Below are 18,109 nucleotides of genomic sequence, written 5' to 3'. Positions count from 1 at the left end.
GAAAGTCGTGACAAAATGAAAACAAGACAACACGCCCTGTTTCGCCTCAGATCATTTTGGGTGAATGCGACTTAGCACTTATACAGATCGGAGCTGAGTATCAAGCAAATTGCTGTTTTTTCACCGGTTGCTCGATAACTATGTGTAGTTTTAGCGAATTCTTCCCTAGTTACGAGAACAATGCTGAAGGGCAGCGAAATGGATGAAGTAAGATGATATCCCGCAGTCTTTGCCCACGTTATAATGGAGAGGCATAAAGATTGAAAATTTGAAGATTGATAACAAATTGAATTAATAATGATAATAATCGTACTTATAATGATGATGATAACGTTGGTAAAAAGAAGAAAAAATAAAACGGAGTTACACCTCAATCTTGTTCAAATTAAGAAGAACATAAGCTACTAGGTAGCTGATTATCTGCGTCCTTCAATTTGAAAGGGAGAAGTGAAAACCTTAAGTCTTTATCAGCAGTGGATTAATGTTGAATTACGATCAAGTGTTGAAAATAAACTTAACTTCGGGGAAAAACTGATCTGACCTTAGTACTTATTCAGCCTGTACAACAGACCTGCAAACGAGAGGGATGGGTTTAAGGCAAGCTAGTCGAGCGGGAAATTTGGGAGGTGCTGGGACTTAAGTCCTTAAGACGATCAAGATGTGAAGATAAGAGGAGGGACTGAGGAGACTTATGTGCGCTTCTCCATATTAAATGATGTTGTCAGTATCTAAAAACGAATATTTCTTGGAGACTTTCGCAGAACAGTCAACATAACTGACAACGCACGTTTTGAATCCTTGTTCGCTGGACCATTTTTTCACTTCTTTGATGAATTCTTACAGGTTTAATGGAGTAAATAAATGGAGTGTCTGAGGAAAACCGAAGCGCACAATGGGCGTCTAACTTCTCTATATTTAATATCGTACCGTTATAAAAGACCTTCGGCCTTCTGGTCGCTTTCCTCCGTTTCCAAACCATCCCATGATTCCATGTGAGTGATCCGTGAGAAATGCAACTGTTAAGAACGCAAAAATTACAAACGCATTCATTTTTCTTGAGCTTGAAAGTGCCATGTCGTTTAAAGTTCTCAACCGTCTGCTTCCTTCTTCAACTGCCTTAAAGGACGTGATCAGCTCTTCTTATGAATTAAGGGGTATCGCCTTAATAAATGTTTTCTCAAGGATTCCCGTCGGGAGCTGAATTGAAATCGATAGCGCGTTTTCAAAGGTTGGTGGGTTGGTTAAGAACAGCCAACGCTTGTTATTCGCCAAAATATCCCGTAACTAAGGAAATTTCTACCCCGACATTTTGTCAATGGTTGTTTGTGACGCCCAGAATTATACACTTGTTTTCCTGTGCCCTGCTTAGCAGGACACGATCTAACAAATAAGCAAATAAGCTGAATAACGCATAGTGGTGCTATGTAGGGAATGATTTGAATAGAAAGAGAGGAAAAAGCATTGTTCTATACTATACCATTTGTCACTGAAGTGAGACTGAAGCATAATTAAAGATTCAAAGACGCACGCTGTATTCTGCGAGGAGGTTGCAAATCATGCAGGTTCTTGGATCGAACTTTATGATTGTTTGAAAGAAAACATGAACGCGAATACGTGAGGTCTGGGAGGGAAGAAAATGAGTGGAAATTAACAAATATTCTGCTTGGCTTCTCTCTTTTTTACTGAAATCGACCACATGGAATTCTGCCTGGAGACAGGAGAAAAAAAGGAATGTGTGTGAAACCAACATAATCTCCATCATCATAAAATTATATAATTGTGATTTCTGCTGATTGGCATAGAAAACAACAGTCACATGGAGAGGCTACATTTAGGCGAATGCAGCCTAAACTAAAAAAAAAAAAAAACAAAAAAAAAAACATTGTTGATATTTTTAGCCTTTATCTGTTTATATTTTCTTTCAGTACAGTGTAAGAAAGCATTTACTGTCCGAAAGGAAGCTTAATTAATCTATACTACGCAAACGAGTGGGAATAAGATTGTTAAGATTTAATTCACTTTATAAACAGCCTTCCCTAGGCGCTGAGATCCACCCATATCCATGGAGAGAATATGTGGTACACGGAACTGGTCTTCAAGAGGAAGGATATGTTGCCGTGAAAAGCTAGAGTCAAACAGTTGAATAAAATAAATAAATAAATAAATAATGCTTGCAGACAAACAGACATTGACAGTATACGTGGAGAGAAAGGAAAAAACAGAAAAGCTTCTTTTTCTTTTCAATATTTACTGTTTTTATGTCTGTTCGTCTGTTTACGGAGTTTCTCGCGTGATGTGTGCGTCAAGCACGTGTCCAGACTTACCCCTAGTCAAGATCCGAAACTGCTCTTATACTTGTAAGCAACCTACAATTCTAATGAATTTGAATGATCAAACTTTCCTCTCTCTTATCTCCTCGTCGATTCACAGCACCTCAGATTTTGGCCAAGAAAAACCTTTATTAGGTGTCAATCCATCATTTTTCAAAGCAATTGTGTTTTTTTGTCCACGCAATTGATAAATTATTGAAAGATATGTTCGCAGACAAAGTAAAGCAAATGAGCCAATTTTTTGTCTTGTGAACGCCTTACAACAATCTTAAAGAAGGTCACAACAAGTTTGGATGAATTACTTTTCGCTAGCGCTTTCAAAAGAACCTTCGCTGTTTGGTGAGAGCTTTTTGTTGTTTGCCCAGTGCATGCGGTCATAGGTGAAAGGTACGTACTAATAAAAAAAAAAATTTGACTTCAATGATGAACTTACAAATGAAACCAGGAATCTGAGCATAGAATCACTGTAAAACCTAATTGAATTACCCCTTACGTCGCGATTTCTAGGTGCGGCAGATGTTTGCGTGTCCTCTGTTATTTGAGATGTCATGCAATGAACCTTGCATTCTTTTTGATCAGAAATTAAAATAGAAAGGTGGGATTTTGTAATAGGTAAAAATAGTTTTCCCTTTCACGTGGATACGTGCCTAAATGCGTTTGAGAAAGTAATGTTCCAGTTGATTTGAAACTAGTTTACTCATAGGCGCTCTGTCAGTACTTACTTAAGTCAAAATGAATTTACTTAATCTATCTTTAATGGCAAAGTTTTTTCTGCCGCGTTGATTTTTCGTCGTTCGTTCGTTGTTAGGTAGAGCTAAGTCAGTTTAAGAAAGTCGAAATTGCATATTTCCTCTGACCCTGTCTCGTCCCCTCTCGCTCGCCTTTAATCGTATTATCTCCTTCAAGATTTCGAATGAACTTGGTAGAAGAAAAAAAATTAAATGCCTCTAGTCTTTGCAAGAGTCATCTGGGCTCGTAGGGCAACATCTTGCCACCCAGAGCACTGGTTAAAAATGAGAACGATAACCCCCTCATAACAACAGCAACGAGAATGATAATAATAATGGTGATAATATTGATTTTAAAACAAGAAAAAAAACCGCTTTCTTCGCTTGAACGTAGATTATTGTGAAAGACCGGAACCCTCGCATCCTTTTCATCTCATTCTGATGTATTCGCAATTCCTACGTAATCGGATACTGTTGACGTATTTTTTTTATCGGTCACGCCTAATGTCACGCTAAATTGTTACAGAAGTGGCGTCCATCTGTTAAAACTCTGAAGATACCGTGAAGGTTTTGCGAACTCATCTTTTCAGACGAATAATTTTGAAAGAACATGTCGGAGTCAGCTGCGTTTCTTTTTCTTTTATTGAGTACAGGTGAGGCTCCAAATCTGTCAAATTTAAAATGATTTCACAGCGGTATCGTGAATGATTGAGTAAGCCTCCACAAACTAGTGGTTCATGATTAGCAATCCAAAATGCTTCAGTGGTTTTTAATTAACCCATTTCCTTGGTCGGAATGCAGTAGGCTGTCTTCCCTTTAGTTTGAATTACTGAAAGATAAACTATGAAACGGAAGGGGTAGTTTTTGGTTACGATTTGTTACCAAGGGAAAGAAAATGCTCCAGAGGATGGGCCGAGAAGTTTATTTTTCAAATTGTATTCAATACACCACTTGACTGAACAGAACGAACAAAGGGGCGCTGAATAAGCTATTGAATTTAATCTCCATCAAGACAATATATATCCCTCGTAGCGAGCTTACAGTTCCGTTCGAATTTAGTTCGACTAGTTGACATTCTCTGCTCGAATATTCAACTCACGTAAGTAGATATTCAAATTAATTAACTATATGACACTTCGCTGAAACCGTGTTTACAAAAGCGAAAGAATCGCGAGGTAACCATTGAAGGACCTCCATTTGTTCATTTGAAACGAGGATTACTTTTGATTGAGTGGTTAACTGGGAAGGCAGTCTATTAAAGGTCAAATTAGGTAGCTGGAGGAAACAAAATGGATTGGTCGCTCTTGAAATGAACACGGAAAAATTTAGCAGACGCGCGTCAGTCACATGATGCTGTCATTATGGTCTAGCTAGCGCTGTTTATTATGTTTTGATTTTCTTTTTCCTTTTACTTGTACGAAGCGACAGATATGATTGGTATTCCTGTAAGAAACCATACAAGTGACCATCGTTAACTGCTCTAAAAAGAGAAAGTGTGATATCGATTCTTTGTTCACACCGAAGGGTGAGCAATTTGATGAATGTAATTGATGAATTTTATTGGAGCATATTACAACAACCCAGCACGTGAGTAGAAGTAAACTTTGAAAAAATTCAGTCACCAGAAAGTTAGAAAATATCAAGAGTACAGCAATCCCTGTCAGCACCGCGAATTCGTCTTTGCGGTCAGTAGTCTTACTGTAGGCGCGGAAGCTCATTACCGGCACCGGATCTTTTCCCTTTTCTGAAATGACTAAGCATATTTCTGCTCATTCTGGAAACTTTGCAGCGTCTTAGAAAATTCCCCGGGTTGTTCTGGTTGTTCACCCTCTCCTGAATGGAGAGAGAGGCACTTACTGTAAGGGTTAAGTGCTTTTGCCCAGAAACACCACCTAAAGTAGAGACCTTAGGCATTCCGTTGAAACTAATTAATTATTTTCAGTTAGAATTTCGCAAATGACTGAATGTTTTCACCGTATTTTCCTGCGCGCCGCAGAAGTCGGGCTTTCCGCTCTCAGACCGCGCAAACTTTGGTTACAATTCACGTTGTGGTTTTGCAGAGGAAGGCTAAGAATTTTAGATGGCTTTAAAACGCGCCTACCGAGCTGTTTTCTGCCCATAAGATCTTTAGTTTTGCCAAGTCCTCGTTGCAGTCGTTGCCGGGGTTCCCTCAAAGTCCCTTATAAATACGCTTAAAGTTTATGCCAGGGTCACTCCCTCTTTTATCCAGCACGAAATACCACAGGCAGACAACACTATGTGTTCCTGGTAAACAATTGTTGACATGAAACGAATAAAATTTATGAGGGTTATGGATATAACATATTTAAGTTACTTCTCGGTCTGATTATTCCAATAAAGTTAAATACAATGTTAATAAACTTATTTGTGGTATTTTTACGCCTTCATGGGCCGTTTGAAGCGTCTTTTTACGAAATTACTTTTGGCCGGCCATTTTGAGAGCTTTCTTCTAAACTCTTGGATATCTTGTTCGTCTCATGTCAACAATTGTTAATCACGAACACACAGTATGGTGTGCCTGTGGTAATACATAAAGCCTCCGCCTTTCCCATAAGGAATAGTGATCTGTATTATCTTCCCAGCGAGATGACTGTGAAATTGTTATTGCGTTTACACAGGTCTGTCATTGGTCAGCTGCAAAGTAGTAGTATGTAACACGACATACTTCATCTCTAATGGACAGCAGTGCCAGAGAGAAATGATCAAGAATCTGATGACAAACCCGAACACCAACTGCAGGTAGGTATGCACGCTCTTAGGGTAGCTACTTCAAGAAATTTTTTGTTTTGCTTTGTTTTGTTTTTTGTTTTGCTTTGCTTGTTTTTCTTTGCTTGCTTTGCTTTGCTTTTTTCTGTTCTGTTCTGTTCTGTTCCGTTCCGTTCCGTTCCGTTCCGTTCTGTTCTGTTAAATCTTGGTTAAGTATGGAGATAGAAAGTCAAAGAAAAAACCAAAGAAAAAAACAATAATGAACAAGAATGGCTTCCGACTGAGGCGATGAAATCGGATTATAAATAAGACAGTTGTCACAAGTGATCTCCGAACAAGTAACATATTGCTATTTTATTCCCGCTATCGATGAAATGAGACTTCAAATTCGCATCAAATAAATGGAGAAGGAGAAGTGGCCATTTTAGTTGACTTTTAACACTGTAGACAAAATTTTTCGAATCACTCGTTGCTAATAGAGTATAAAGGTGGGGCCATAAAAAAATTGACCACCCATGAGGGGGGTCACTTGAATGCTACAGAGCCTTTTGGGGGAATCAGTTAAATTTTGTTTTGACACAACCAAAATCCTCCGACCCACTACCCCCCCCCTGGGATAAGTAACCCATTTCTTGGTGAGTAAATAGTGGGATGTGATACAATCCTTCTCACATGAATTATGACAATTGGCTCTTTTCTATTTTGCAGTTACGAATACGAGAGGGAAAAATCCTGTCTGAAGACCCACGTTGCAACTTGCATGAGTTCATTTGTTGTCCAAGTGACGTCACTACTTCTTCATCAATTATACCATTGTGGCGACCTCACTTACCAACCCTCTAACGCCAATAAATTTATTCTTGAAACGATCAAATGCAAGGATGAAGCATTTATGGACACCGACTTTTGCTGGGAGTATTTCCGAGATAAGTTAAATTCCAATCGGTCTGACCCATCTTTGTGCAGGTGAGATTTGGGATGATTGCGTTGGTGCCATTGTATTTTTTTTTTTCGCGTTGTGTTTCCATATCACTCAGATCGGCAAACCTTGATTCCTATGCTGTGTAGTTTTTCAAATACCCCCCCCCCCCCCCAAAGAAGTGAGGGAAGAAGGAGAAATAATTTAGAAAAGGAAGTGTATTTACATGCATTTTTTTGAGATCCAAACCTGCAACCTATTTTTACGATAAAACACTTGTGACTTACTTTTAGAAGGCTCATTCTAATTCAAGATCACTGAAATACTACGTTTTTGTTTTGCATTTTTTTTTCTTTTGGTTTATTATTCGTTTCATCTGAGCCATCTTTACTCGGTATTTCTCTTAAGTAACGTTTTAGTCCTCCATTTGCCCCTCTTAATATGGCATTTGTAGAAAGAAACCTTTTTTTTGTTAACAATCTTAGATAAAGCAAGCATTCGAAAAAGAAAGTCAACAGTTTGTGAAGGTTTCTATCAGCTTTGGTTATTATGCAGGGGGATTGATAATAGGAGATTATTGTCAATAACTATCTTACTTTATTTCATGAACTAGATGATGTACAACTTTAAATCTCTATTGGTCTAAAAGTATACTAATTAATGGTACAGTGATATTTGTTCTAATCTGTTTTCAGGGAATATGCTTTGGCAAAGCATTGTATAAATGAAAAAGTTATGGCAAATTGTGAGATATGCAGCTCGGTTGTGAGAGATCATTACAATCCGTTTTGCGCAAACAAAAGCGATCCACTAATGGTCACGAATGGTACTGACTTTTTTTTTTTTCTAATCATGTCTTCTGTCTGTCTATCTCTCTATCCCTCTGTCTGATTGTTTTTCTGTCTGTCTGTCTGTCTGTCTGCCTGTCATAGCCTGTCTGTCTGTTTAACTTTCTGCCGGTCTCTTGTTGACTTTTTTTCTGTCTGCCTGTCTTTCATAATCTGTCTGTTTGGTTGTCTCGCAGGTAATTTAGTGTAAACAACTGGGTTGAAAACGTAAATTAGCCACCGTAAAGGGTAAAAAAGCTGACGTTTCGAGCGTTAGCCCTTCGTCAGAGCGACAATCGCTCTGACGAAGGGCTAACGCTCGAAACGTCAGCTTTTTTACCCTTTACGGTGGCTAATTTACGTTTTCAACCCAGTTGTTTACACTAATTTACCTGCTATACTCTCCCACCGACGCAGCACCACAGTTTCTTTAGAAACTTACCCCTTTATTCATTTGTTTGGTTGTCTGTTGGTCTCTGTCTGTTTCTTTGTCTGTCTACCTGTCATAGTCTATCTTTCTGTTTGACCCTCCGTCGGTTTCTGTCTGTCTATCTCTCTGTTTGTTTCTTTGTCTGTCTGCCTGTCATAGTCGAACTAACTGTTTCACTGTCTGTCGGTCTCTGTCAACTGTCTGTCTGTCGTTCGATCTGGCGGCCGTTAACAATGTCTCTTATTTGAAAGAAATAGGCCTGATTTCAGTTTACAATCAGTATTATTGTTAAATTTTTTGATAGGATGTCAGGATTTAGCGAAGCCCCTTCCGTGTTCCTCCTCCTCAGTATACAAAACAGCGTTAGACTGCGAGAGAATTTTTTTGAAGAGCTTTATGGAAAACGACAAAACTGATTGCGGGTATGTTCATAATAGTTCTTATTTTGCTTTAGGCTTTGCCCATCATACTTGTGTTTGAGATGGAATTTAAAGTATAGGAGCGATGATTTGGAATAATACTTGAATTAAATTTCAATTATACGAACGGTACATTAAATAATGTCAAACCATACTGTTTGTCATTTGCTATTCTGTATCAGGATATCTTTGACAACTATTTGTGATACTTCTTTTCCTATATGTCTAAGGACGCGTTAGCCTCCAGTTGAAATATAAATCTAGGAGTATTTTCTCTACTAGGCGAAAAGGTATATAAGTAGATATAGATAGCTAGCACTGAGTGAACCAATCAGAACACTAGGTATCTTAAGGTATCTATCATTTACGCTAATAGAAAAACCATTTTTTTTGTATATAATTTTCGTTCGTGTACAGCTTCCAGTGCATCATTTTAGAAAAAAAAAAGCAGATTGACAGTTTCTATACATTTACATGATGAATATAAAAAAAAAAATTGGGAAAACTCAGATTTCAAATTTCAACGAGAACCATCGAGTAACACTGGGTACATTACTTTAAACTTGTCCTTTTTTTAGCCAATAAAACGAGAGGGTTACGTTGACATTTCACTTTGATAGAATTCCTTGTAAATTTCCTACATTATTTGTACAAATGTTATTTCCATTTGGATTTTTTTCTGTTGAAGCGTATGGTCACGAGTTGAAATCAAAGCTGACGTAGTTGAAAAAATACACTGATTGTGAGATTTGTGGGAGAATGGGGTTTTTGTCATTATTTATCGCCGGGGGTGTGGGGTAGGGGTGGCAGGAGTTTGTTTTTGTCACGATAAAATTTACCTAATCCCCGGCCCCTTCAAAAGCAGTTAAGTGGCAGTCAACTCTCTTTAGTCCCCCCCCCCTCCCCCCTTATACTCTTTTGGTGACAACTGGTCCCCACCCCGTTCCTCGTGAAGTAATCACCCCAAATCCTCTGTCCTCGGCGATGAATTAAATCAGTTCCCTAACGATATTTGATCTACATCTTGTTCGCAATAGACCTGCGCTCACCACACTGAAAAGTTGCTTGGATGAGCAGTTATCTCAGAGGTGTAAAGACGACTCTATTAATCGGCGAGTCGTGGCTGACATAAGGAAAGCTGTAATGGCGGTGCTTCGTGGTCCAAGATTCTTTTGTGATGCAGTGAACCTACGCACAATCGATCTTGATTTCAAAGCTCGTCCCATGATCCCTTGTAAAGCAAACTTTTTTCCAGAGATGGAGAAATGCGCCGAATCTGTAAGGATGGAGTTCAATGCACAAAACGGTATCGGTGGGGAATTTTGCAGGTAAACAGTTGTGAGCTAGAGAGTAAGCCTAAGAGGATGGGAGGGGAGATTTGGAGATAGGGAAGGGGGGGGGGGCGTAGGGGGGAAACTGGCTATGCGAGGAGTAGAGCCCCTTAATCAAGTCAGAGTTTTAACAATTGTTTGGTAAAAGACTGGTGCTTGGAAATTTAAGCCATGGATCGCGAGGGGAATAAGCTGACAATATGGAGTGTTACAGTGTTTGTAAACGCTGCAATCATTCTAACTTAGTTTTATACATACAATAGTGGTCAAGAAGTCTACTTTTTTACTCTAAGTGATGTTCCACCGAGGCTTGGCTAGAACTTTTAATACTATCTTATTCTTTGATTATGTTGCATGATTTCGCTATCGTTGTTGTTGTTGTTGTTGTTTATTTTATCGCAATTGTATCTGTCTCTTTGTTTGTTGTTGCAGTGTGCAAATTATTGCAACCGCTGTAGCCTTCTTGCCAATAGCAAAAAAGAGTTAACTAGCCTTAAAGGGCAAAAAAATTAGCGATTAGGCGTAAGAATTGACAAATTTTAACCGTTAGTCATAACAAAAGAGAACCGTAAAAATGTTTTCATTTCTAGAATGTGTCATTTTGTGTCATTTTGGGTTAATCGTTAGGCGTAAAACGGCCAAAATTTTTAACCGTTAGCCATCACTCCATTTAGACTCTCTTAAATTCGTTTCAATTACTAATTAACCAATAAAAACATTTTTTCTTCCTTTTGTCCGTTTTCTTCAGCAAGTTCCGCACAGCTTTAAGTTGTTCCAATGGTGTGCAAAAATCCTTTTGTAAGTTTGATGAAAGCGTTGTTGGTATGATTCAAAGATCCTACTCATCGTTTTGCGTGGATGGAACCAGCACTGGTGGAGAGGGCCGTAACAATACTGCATCTTCTACGTCAGCAAGCTTTGCTTTAACGTTATCTGCCTTTGTTTTTCAAGTACTGATGTTATTGGATGCCATCAACTCCATTTTGTTTTCTGTACAGTATTGATTTCTGTAACGTATTATGCCGTTAGGAATTTTTCTCCAACTTGCATATTTACCACAGTCGTTTTTCTGATCGACGTCTTTTCATTTGTTGTTCACCTTTTTAGTGCGGCCTGTAAGTCTAACTTGAATTAATATTTTATTGTTCGCAAAACTTTTCGAAGACCTTGTGTTATTTTCCTTTGTTCAGTATCGTTCCCCCCTGGGAGGGTAGGTCAGAGGAGGCGAGGGCGGGGAGGGGCGGAGATTAAAGACAATCAGATTTTATGCCCGCGGAAACATAGTCGCCTGCCAGATCTTTTGGTGTCTATATTGAAATTTTGAAGGTGTTTATATAGTCTATAGTTGCTGATAGCTTTAGGAGTTCCTAATTATGTGTTCTTGACTATGCGAAGTCGCTGTTGTTTTTGCAGATATTTTATCCCTACACAGTTGATTGAAAATAAAGAAGACGGGAAATTGAAGAAAGATAAAACAAAGCGAAAAAGAAAATTTTATTCATTTGATGGAGCAAATGACGAAAGTAGGAAGAAAAGCGACCCTTACAGCTGATAACGATTTTCTTCTGTTCAGTATGGATTCTTCTTTGCTTATAAGGATTTAATTGAAATTAAATAAATACGTTTAACAAAACTGTTGTAGTCAATTTAATGTGTGCCACTTATCAGACAATTTCACTCAGAGTACTACTAGACTGACTTTCCACAAAGTGCCAAACTGTATTTAATGTATGGTCCTAGGGTATGCTGTGGTAGCCGTAAGATGTCAGATATTCGCGTACACACACTCGTAGGTGCTTAGGCACTTCCCGAATGGCATACAAGGAGATGTTCCACCCAAAAGGAACTCCATTTTCTCACGGTGTCAACGAACATCCTAGCAGCAGTTAGGCAAAAATGAATGAATTTTAATGATCAATCATGTGTCGAACGTTTCGACCATAGGTTAACGGACGGCTTAGAACTATAGATTCAAACAAAGAGAGTGCACTAGAATAAGCAGAAAATTTCCCCAAATCATGTTTTTTTCTTTCGTTTTTGTTTAATAGTAAATTCTATCGAGGTTATTTTGCGTCTGATCTTTTTCGGCTTGTGTTTCGCGCGGTCTCGAAGCAGATTTACACTTTAAGTTTTCCTATCGATGGCATTATCTCTATTCATATAAGTTCATTAGGGTGGGCACAAACCGCTGGTCGAGTTTCATCAAACGAGAGGCAGAGGAATGCATTTATTTTACTGAAAGAAAGAGAAGGAGCGGCACAAGGCTGGCAACCAACTGGAGCAATGCACTTGAATGTTTGGTGTTGCCATGAGAACAGAAGGGATTAATTATGGTGGCGGTGGTGTCGAGAACTTCCTGTTGAAAATTGCAGTGAATTTTTCGAGCATTGTTGATACATTCCCGGGCTTCCTGATAATCATTCATATAGACGCTGCAACAGGACAACACAAAAGTACAATAAGTAGAAACCAGTCATTATTTATCGCTCTGCGGGGAGGGAAGGGGGTTTGTAGGACTTTAAGGAGGGTCAAAAGGTTTTTTTTTGGGTGGGGGGAAACGGAGGGGAATCAGTCGTCCTTAACAGAGTTGAGAGGAAGGAGCATAGAAATTTAATACCTATGAAAGGGGGGGGGGTCATTAGATCATTAGAGATCATTTGTAACATGCTGCTAAAACCGAACTTCGATAGATTTAAGTAAGGATGACTAAGAAAGCGGGGGTTTGATGACGAAATCTTTTACATAGAAACATTATTTAAGCATTTGTTTAGTCAATGACTCTAATCTAACAATCATGAAAAATATCAAAGTAGGAGAAAAAGTAACTACCGATGAAGTGCACGAACCTGCAAGTTACTCCGCTTTGCCGGTCCGCCGTTGTTGAAGTTTGATAGGTATTACGAAACGTTCTAGCGCAATTTTCTGCCTCGTTAAAGAACTCGTCATCACAATCCACAAGGGGTAACACACTAGGATGCAGCTCGCTCGTGTCCAGGCTCACGTTGTTGCAAAACAGGCGCTCATTAGTCAAAGTCGCTTGAAGGGCTTTCTGTGTGTCCTCTATATTTTTCATTGTTGTCCTGCAAGTGCCAAGTCTATTTTCGAGGCATTTCCTGTTCCTATCATTCTCTTTGCTGCAAAATAAGGGACATTACGTTTTTCTCATACACAGACACGTTTATGATTAATTTGCACTAGCGAGGTAAACGTGACATTTACCACAAACGTCTCTCAGCTGCTTTCACCTCAAACTCACATAAATTTTAACCATTTTACACGCACGAGAACCAACAGGGTGTGTCTCCAAAATATTTCCATAACTATATTGACTAGGCCACAGAGTTATTTACGATAATTTATGAGTAATACAGTAAATCCACACGGTAATACACTTTGTCTGTTTTTATGGTACTTCGCTTTAATATGTTTAGAATTACATGTCATTGTTAAAGGAAACATCTTGGTAAGAATCCTCATAGCTCATGAGTCACTTCTCTAACCCTTTTATACTTCATGTTGATAACCTTGCTGTCGGCTATGATCGGACAATTGAGGCAGCCAATTATACTAAGTCCACTCAACTAAATCCACCAATCACAGAATTGATCACAATAACCATAGCAAAAACCACTTAAAAAAACAAACAAAAAAAAAAAAACTGGAGAATTTCCAAAATGGAAGAATTATTAAATCAACACATTATTGACCCAAGACACTCCACCGGAGATATTTGTTCTAGGTGTATTTGTTTTTTCGGAAATTAATCGGTAACAGGACTTCTTGTCGTCCAATTCTGTCTGTTGTGATGTGGGTGATTAACAAAATCGGACTCCCGCTCCGCGGTCGTCCGATTCTGTTAATTACAATAACTGCTCATAGGACTCCACTCAGTCCTATTACCATTATTAATCATCATGGTGGTTTCATTTTCCTCGTAGAATCCTGTTTTTTAATTCACTAATTTGAAGGCATCTCCTAAATAAGAATTTAATTTTCTTTGCAAGGAAAAATTATGGAAATGAGAAATCATTTTAGTTTTATGTTGGGAGTTGAGGAAGCTTTTCTACGTGTAAATGATTTCCGCATTCGCTGCTTATAAGAAATGTAACGTGTTTTTTGAGCCACGTTTGGTTATACGGTTCCAACTTTTAACAGCGAATCTTCGCTATCATACAATCGTTACTAACCAGAATTTTTAACCCCCAAATTCCTGAAAATTTAGGACGCCATTTCTACTGACCTCTGTTGAAATAGCAAACCCATCATAGTCAATCCGGTCATTTCCTTATTAGCCTGGAAGTACAACCCCCTCCTCCCAGGGATTAAGGACTGTGTTAGTGCCCAACTCACCTGCAGGTGTGATCACCTTCATTGGCAAATTTAGCAGCTCCTTCATCTTCACATTCCATGGCCTCTTCATAAATAAGCGAGATGGGGCATTCCAGTTTAGCGTGAAGATCCGTGCAAGCTGCGAAATGAGATCGCGAAAAAAAGGAAAGTGTTGTATAAACTAACGAATCAATCAATCAAGAGAAAAGTTACATTTTGCTCATGAGTTTACATAAATGGAGTGAGCAATTGAGTCGGACAGGCAAACGGACGACCGAGAAAGCAGATTGAGCGAGAAATCTGTACAAATGAACTTAAATTGAAACACACAATGAAATCGGCTTAAATGAATCTTTTGGGGCCATTAACTTTTGATTTCCCTCATAGAGGGAATTTCGAAAGAGTTGTTGCATATCGATTCTTTGTCGGTATGAAGACAATGTCTTCTATTAATAAAAACAGACTTACCTGACTGGTTGGTGCCGCTAACCGGGTCTTTGAAATTGGGAGCACAGAAGGGGTTGTAATCATCTATTTTCAAGTAATCGCAGAGTCCTTCACACGCTGCTCTAGCCACCGTATTGCAGTCCTCTTTCGCTTTGGCGTAGGGTCTTCAAAGATTAGACATTGAGGTTATAGTAGGTGGTAGCTTGGTAGTGAGTGTGGTTTGTTGCAGTTACGTTCGACTTTTTTGAGAAGATCCTTTTTCGATAATATATATTATCATATCATGTATCAGGTTTTGAAAGCGCTAGCAAACCTTCTCACTAGTATGGGGTTAGACTCACACCCCTTAATCATTGAGGTTGGGAATCCCCTTGCTTGCTATGATAGGCTGCATGAGTAAGCGAGGAGATTCTAAACATATCTTCAATCTTCCTCATTGCTTTGCTGATTTCTGATCATTTAGGTTTGATCAGCTGGGTGGCGTGGTCGCGGAAGGTTCTCTAGGTCCGGAGTTAAACGAATCGACTCTGAGACCAAGGTTTCGGAGGTTTATGGAGGTTTCACCCCACTGCAAGTTCGCCCCTTACCAACTTTGCAAGTTCGCCGCATGAAGTGAAGAGAGTTCGCCTCCCACCTTTGCCAGTTCGTCCCTGACTCTTCCATTTCGTATGAATACGGCAAACCTTATTCTTTCGCTATGGAAATCGTTATTTCTTTTAAAGATATTGTAGTGAATTGGTTTAGGTGTGCTCAAACTTGTTATCCCTAAGGGGGGCGATCTCGCTGAGGTGGTAGGGGTAAACTCAGTTGCAGTCTACGGTGACAATCCTACTTACCTGCATGCATTAGTAACGTTATTCCTTGATTGACTAAACACAGAGTGGAATTCTCTCCAGCACTCGTAAGCTTTCTTCAGACGTTCTGGTGCGCATTTGGTGATGAGCCACAAGAATGGGCCAATATTACCGGTATTGACTTCTTCGTCCCCACAATTGTACGCATACAAGAGCATGAAATCGGTGATTTGATCCGCCATGTCTTTCAGAACACTGTCGTCTTTTACGCAACGATCCACGTGTTTACGAAGGCATATTTGCAGTTCACTGCGGCCAAGGCTAAGGAACAAAATAATGAAATACGTCATTTAGCGTAACAAATGAGATCTATAGGTACCTTTGCCACACACGTTCTTTAAAGCTGACTCAGGAAGGGCTAATAATATTATTCAAGTGGGAAAATGTGCTAGAGAAGACACTTCTTCACTGTACCACTGGTTTAAAAACGAGGAAAAAGAGAAAAATCCGTAGTTCGTCGCACATGGAGACAGTTACGTAAAAACTGTAGAGGCAAAACCGCAAAAAAAGAGCAAACAATCAGTGCCTGATTAAAATTTTTGCATTAAAGTGGATCTAACCTGCAAGACATAAAGGGCTTCTGCTTCAGTTCTATCATCATTGCCCGTTGACAGGCTAGCCCTCCATTAGTAAAACTTCCTAAAGAACATTTTCCGATGTTCACGCCTTCTGTTTGAATCTGTATAACTAAAAGTGAAAAAATATAAGGTAAGTTATAATCAATTAATCAAAGATCAGCGGCATATCGTCCCCGTTGTCTCCGAAAACAATAACGAGACGATATCGGTATGATGACAAAGAAACTCTGTCCAGAAGATTGTTGACAGCGGCGACGATCGGAATTAACTCAAATTTAATCGAGTCACGATCGCCGCAGTCGAATAGGTCGTTAGTAATCATTCATTTTGGTTTCCCTTATAATTATTCTGGAACGTGTCAGACAGCTCGGACGATCCGAACGATACTATGGAGCTTTTTTTCATCTCTGGGTGAAATCAGTTCGTTAAGGTAAAGGTGTTATTGAAAATTTTCCTTTTGGACGCCTTGAGCTAGATAAAGACAAACCTACAAAAACAAAACAAACAAGCGAACAACAGGCTCAGTAAACATTGTTAAATAATCCAACGATCTTGTTTTGGGAATTATTCAACAATTTTAGCCTTCGGTGGATAATTTTTAAATATATTTCTTTAAGATAAATTTAAGGAAACCATAAGGAAATCATAGAACAAGGATGATTACGCAAGCCACTGGATGGTTCTGAACTCGCAATTTTATGTAGCTGGAGCACTAACTCAAGTTAGTGGTCTAATTTTTTTTCAGTGATAACACTTTCAGGTCCATTTGGCAACAGGTAAACGTCGTAAAGGCGTTTTTGTCTTGTTAACAATACGCAGAATGACTTTTGATTTAAGCGAAGCATTTGACGGAGAATTTGCCCAACTCTTATTTCAATCTAACATTCTAATCCAATCCCAAAAAGGACCTGGAAGAAATATGGATATAGTGATATGTTTGCGCAGGTGATTGATCGATCTAGATTTTTCAACTCGCGTGTTTATCGATCATGTAGCCCCAGTATGCAGATGTTGACGCTTCAAGCACGCGAGCAGTGTTTCAGAGTGATCTCTTTGGCTTTAAATCGAACACAGGCATTATCTGTAGCAGCATGATTCCAAGATAGGGTTATCATATAAAACTATTGGCTGAAATGTTTTTTTCTTAGAATCGCTTGAAAGCGAAAGACTTTCATCAATGCGACTTTAATCGAATTACCACGCACTCCTTCGACCGATGATAAAACCGCAAGTAGACCCCAATTTTATCAACTTGGCACGATTATAATAAAGATAAACAGCTTTCTTCGTAATTACAAAAACTTTCTAACGTGAGATAACTACATTATGCCATAGTTTGTATTTCACTTGGCTTGCTAGGGACTTTCTTTGAAGCTTACTCAAAATATCTGTGAAATAATGTACCCACCTGCCATTATAAACACGAAAGAAGTTCCTTTGAAAGGGTCATTCATCCTCTTGGAAATTTGGGTCTACAAATTTTGAAACTACTCAGTAACTTAAACTCCCTCACGTTCGAAAGTAATTAAAAATATTCTGAAATATGCTTACAATGTCATTTGGTGATAAGTAATGTATGCATAATTGTTTAGAAAATAACAGCATTAATTTCAAAGAGGGAACACAAATAATTTCCATAATATCTGCAGGGGTCGTTCTAGAAGCTGTACGATTACGTGTTTCTCAGTTGTCCCTGTCAGATGTCCATTATTGGAAGCAAATTCAGGGTAAAAGTTTGCACGAGGTCTCAGAAACTAAGTATCTTAAATGATTTTCAGTCAGGTTTATCAACAGGAATACCTAATTTTAGATCACATTTCTGCTTGGATATGTGTTCCGGTTGGACGGGTTTGAAGTCGAGGCAGATTTCTAACAGTAGACATTCCTTGTTACGTCAATTTCCCAGCGCAATCAGCGCCGTCCTTCCACATACGTCGTTTATCTATAGTTTCCCAGGACTGACTAGCAGAAATAATTTTAACTGACACCATGGTGTATTAGTGTATTTTATGAAGAGTTGGAAAGGTGCCACAATGAACCAACGTTTTTCGAAAGACTGTTCTAGAATGTTTTAGTAAACATTTTGCTTTAGATACTCTTGACCTGTTTATCAATGGACATAGCAACCAAACAGTGATGCACTCAACTGGCATTACCGCATTGTGAATGATCAATCGTTTGTCAAACTTA

At 38.9% G+C, this 18,109-nt stretch overlaps 2 protein-coding genes across 2 annotated transcripts; one reads left to right on the top strand and one right to left on the bottom strand.

Annotated features, from left to right (window-relative positions):
- The first annotated feature begins 3,572 nt into the window (after positions 1–3,572).
- On the top strand, positions 3,573–11,268 carry LOC131770868 (uncharacterized). The gene is made up of 7 exons (XM_059086596.2): positions 3,573–3,711; positions 5,698–5,818; positions 6,494–6,751; positions 7,400–7,530; positions 8,266–8,383; positions 9,418–9,708; positions 10,460–11,268. The coding sequence occupies exons 1-7, from the start codon at positions 3,669–3,671 to the stop codon at positions 10,713–10,715; spliced, it is 1,218 nt and encodes a 405-aa protein (XP_058942579.2). The 5' UTR covers positions 3,573–3,668; the 3' UTR covers positions 10,716–11,268.
- Positions 11,269–11,271: 3 nt separating this feature from the next.
- Positions 11,272–17,465, bottom strand: LOC131770869 (uncharacterized). The gene is made up of 7 exons (XM_059086597.2): positions 17,328–17,465; positions 15,902–16,028; positions 15,324–15,602; positions 14,509–14,651; positions 14,062–14,179; positions 12,558–12,845; positions 11,272–12,143 (listed from the first exon to the last, which is right to left on the bottom strand). The coding sequence occupies exons 1-7, from the start codon at positions 17,371–17,373 to the stop codon at positions 11,939–11,941; spliced, it is 1,206 nt and encodes a 401-aa protein (XP_058942580.2). The 5' UTR covers positions 17,374–17,465; the 3' UTR covers positions 11,272–11,938.
- Between the last annotated feature and the right edge of the window lie 644 nt (positions 17,466–18,109).

The sequence above is a fragment of the Pocillopora verrucosa genome, chromosome 7 (genome assembly GCF_036669915.1).
Source record: "Pocillopora verrucosa isolate sample1 chromosome 7, ASM3666991v2, whole genome shotgun sequence".
Lineage (NCBI taxonomy): Eukaryota > Metazoa > Cnidaria > Anthozoa > Scleractinia > Pocilloporidae > Pocillopora > Pocillopora verrucosa.
Note: the sequence above shows the minus strand (reverse complement) of the source record. Positions and strands in the feature narration are given on the sequence as shown.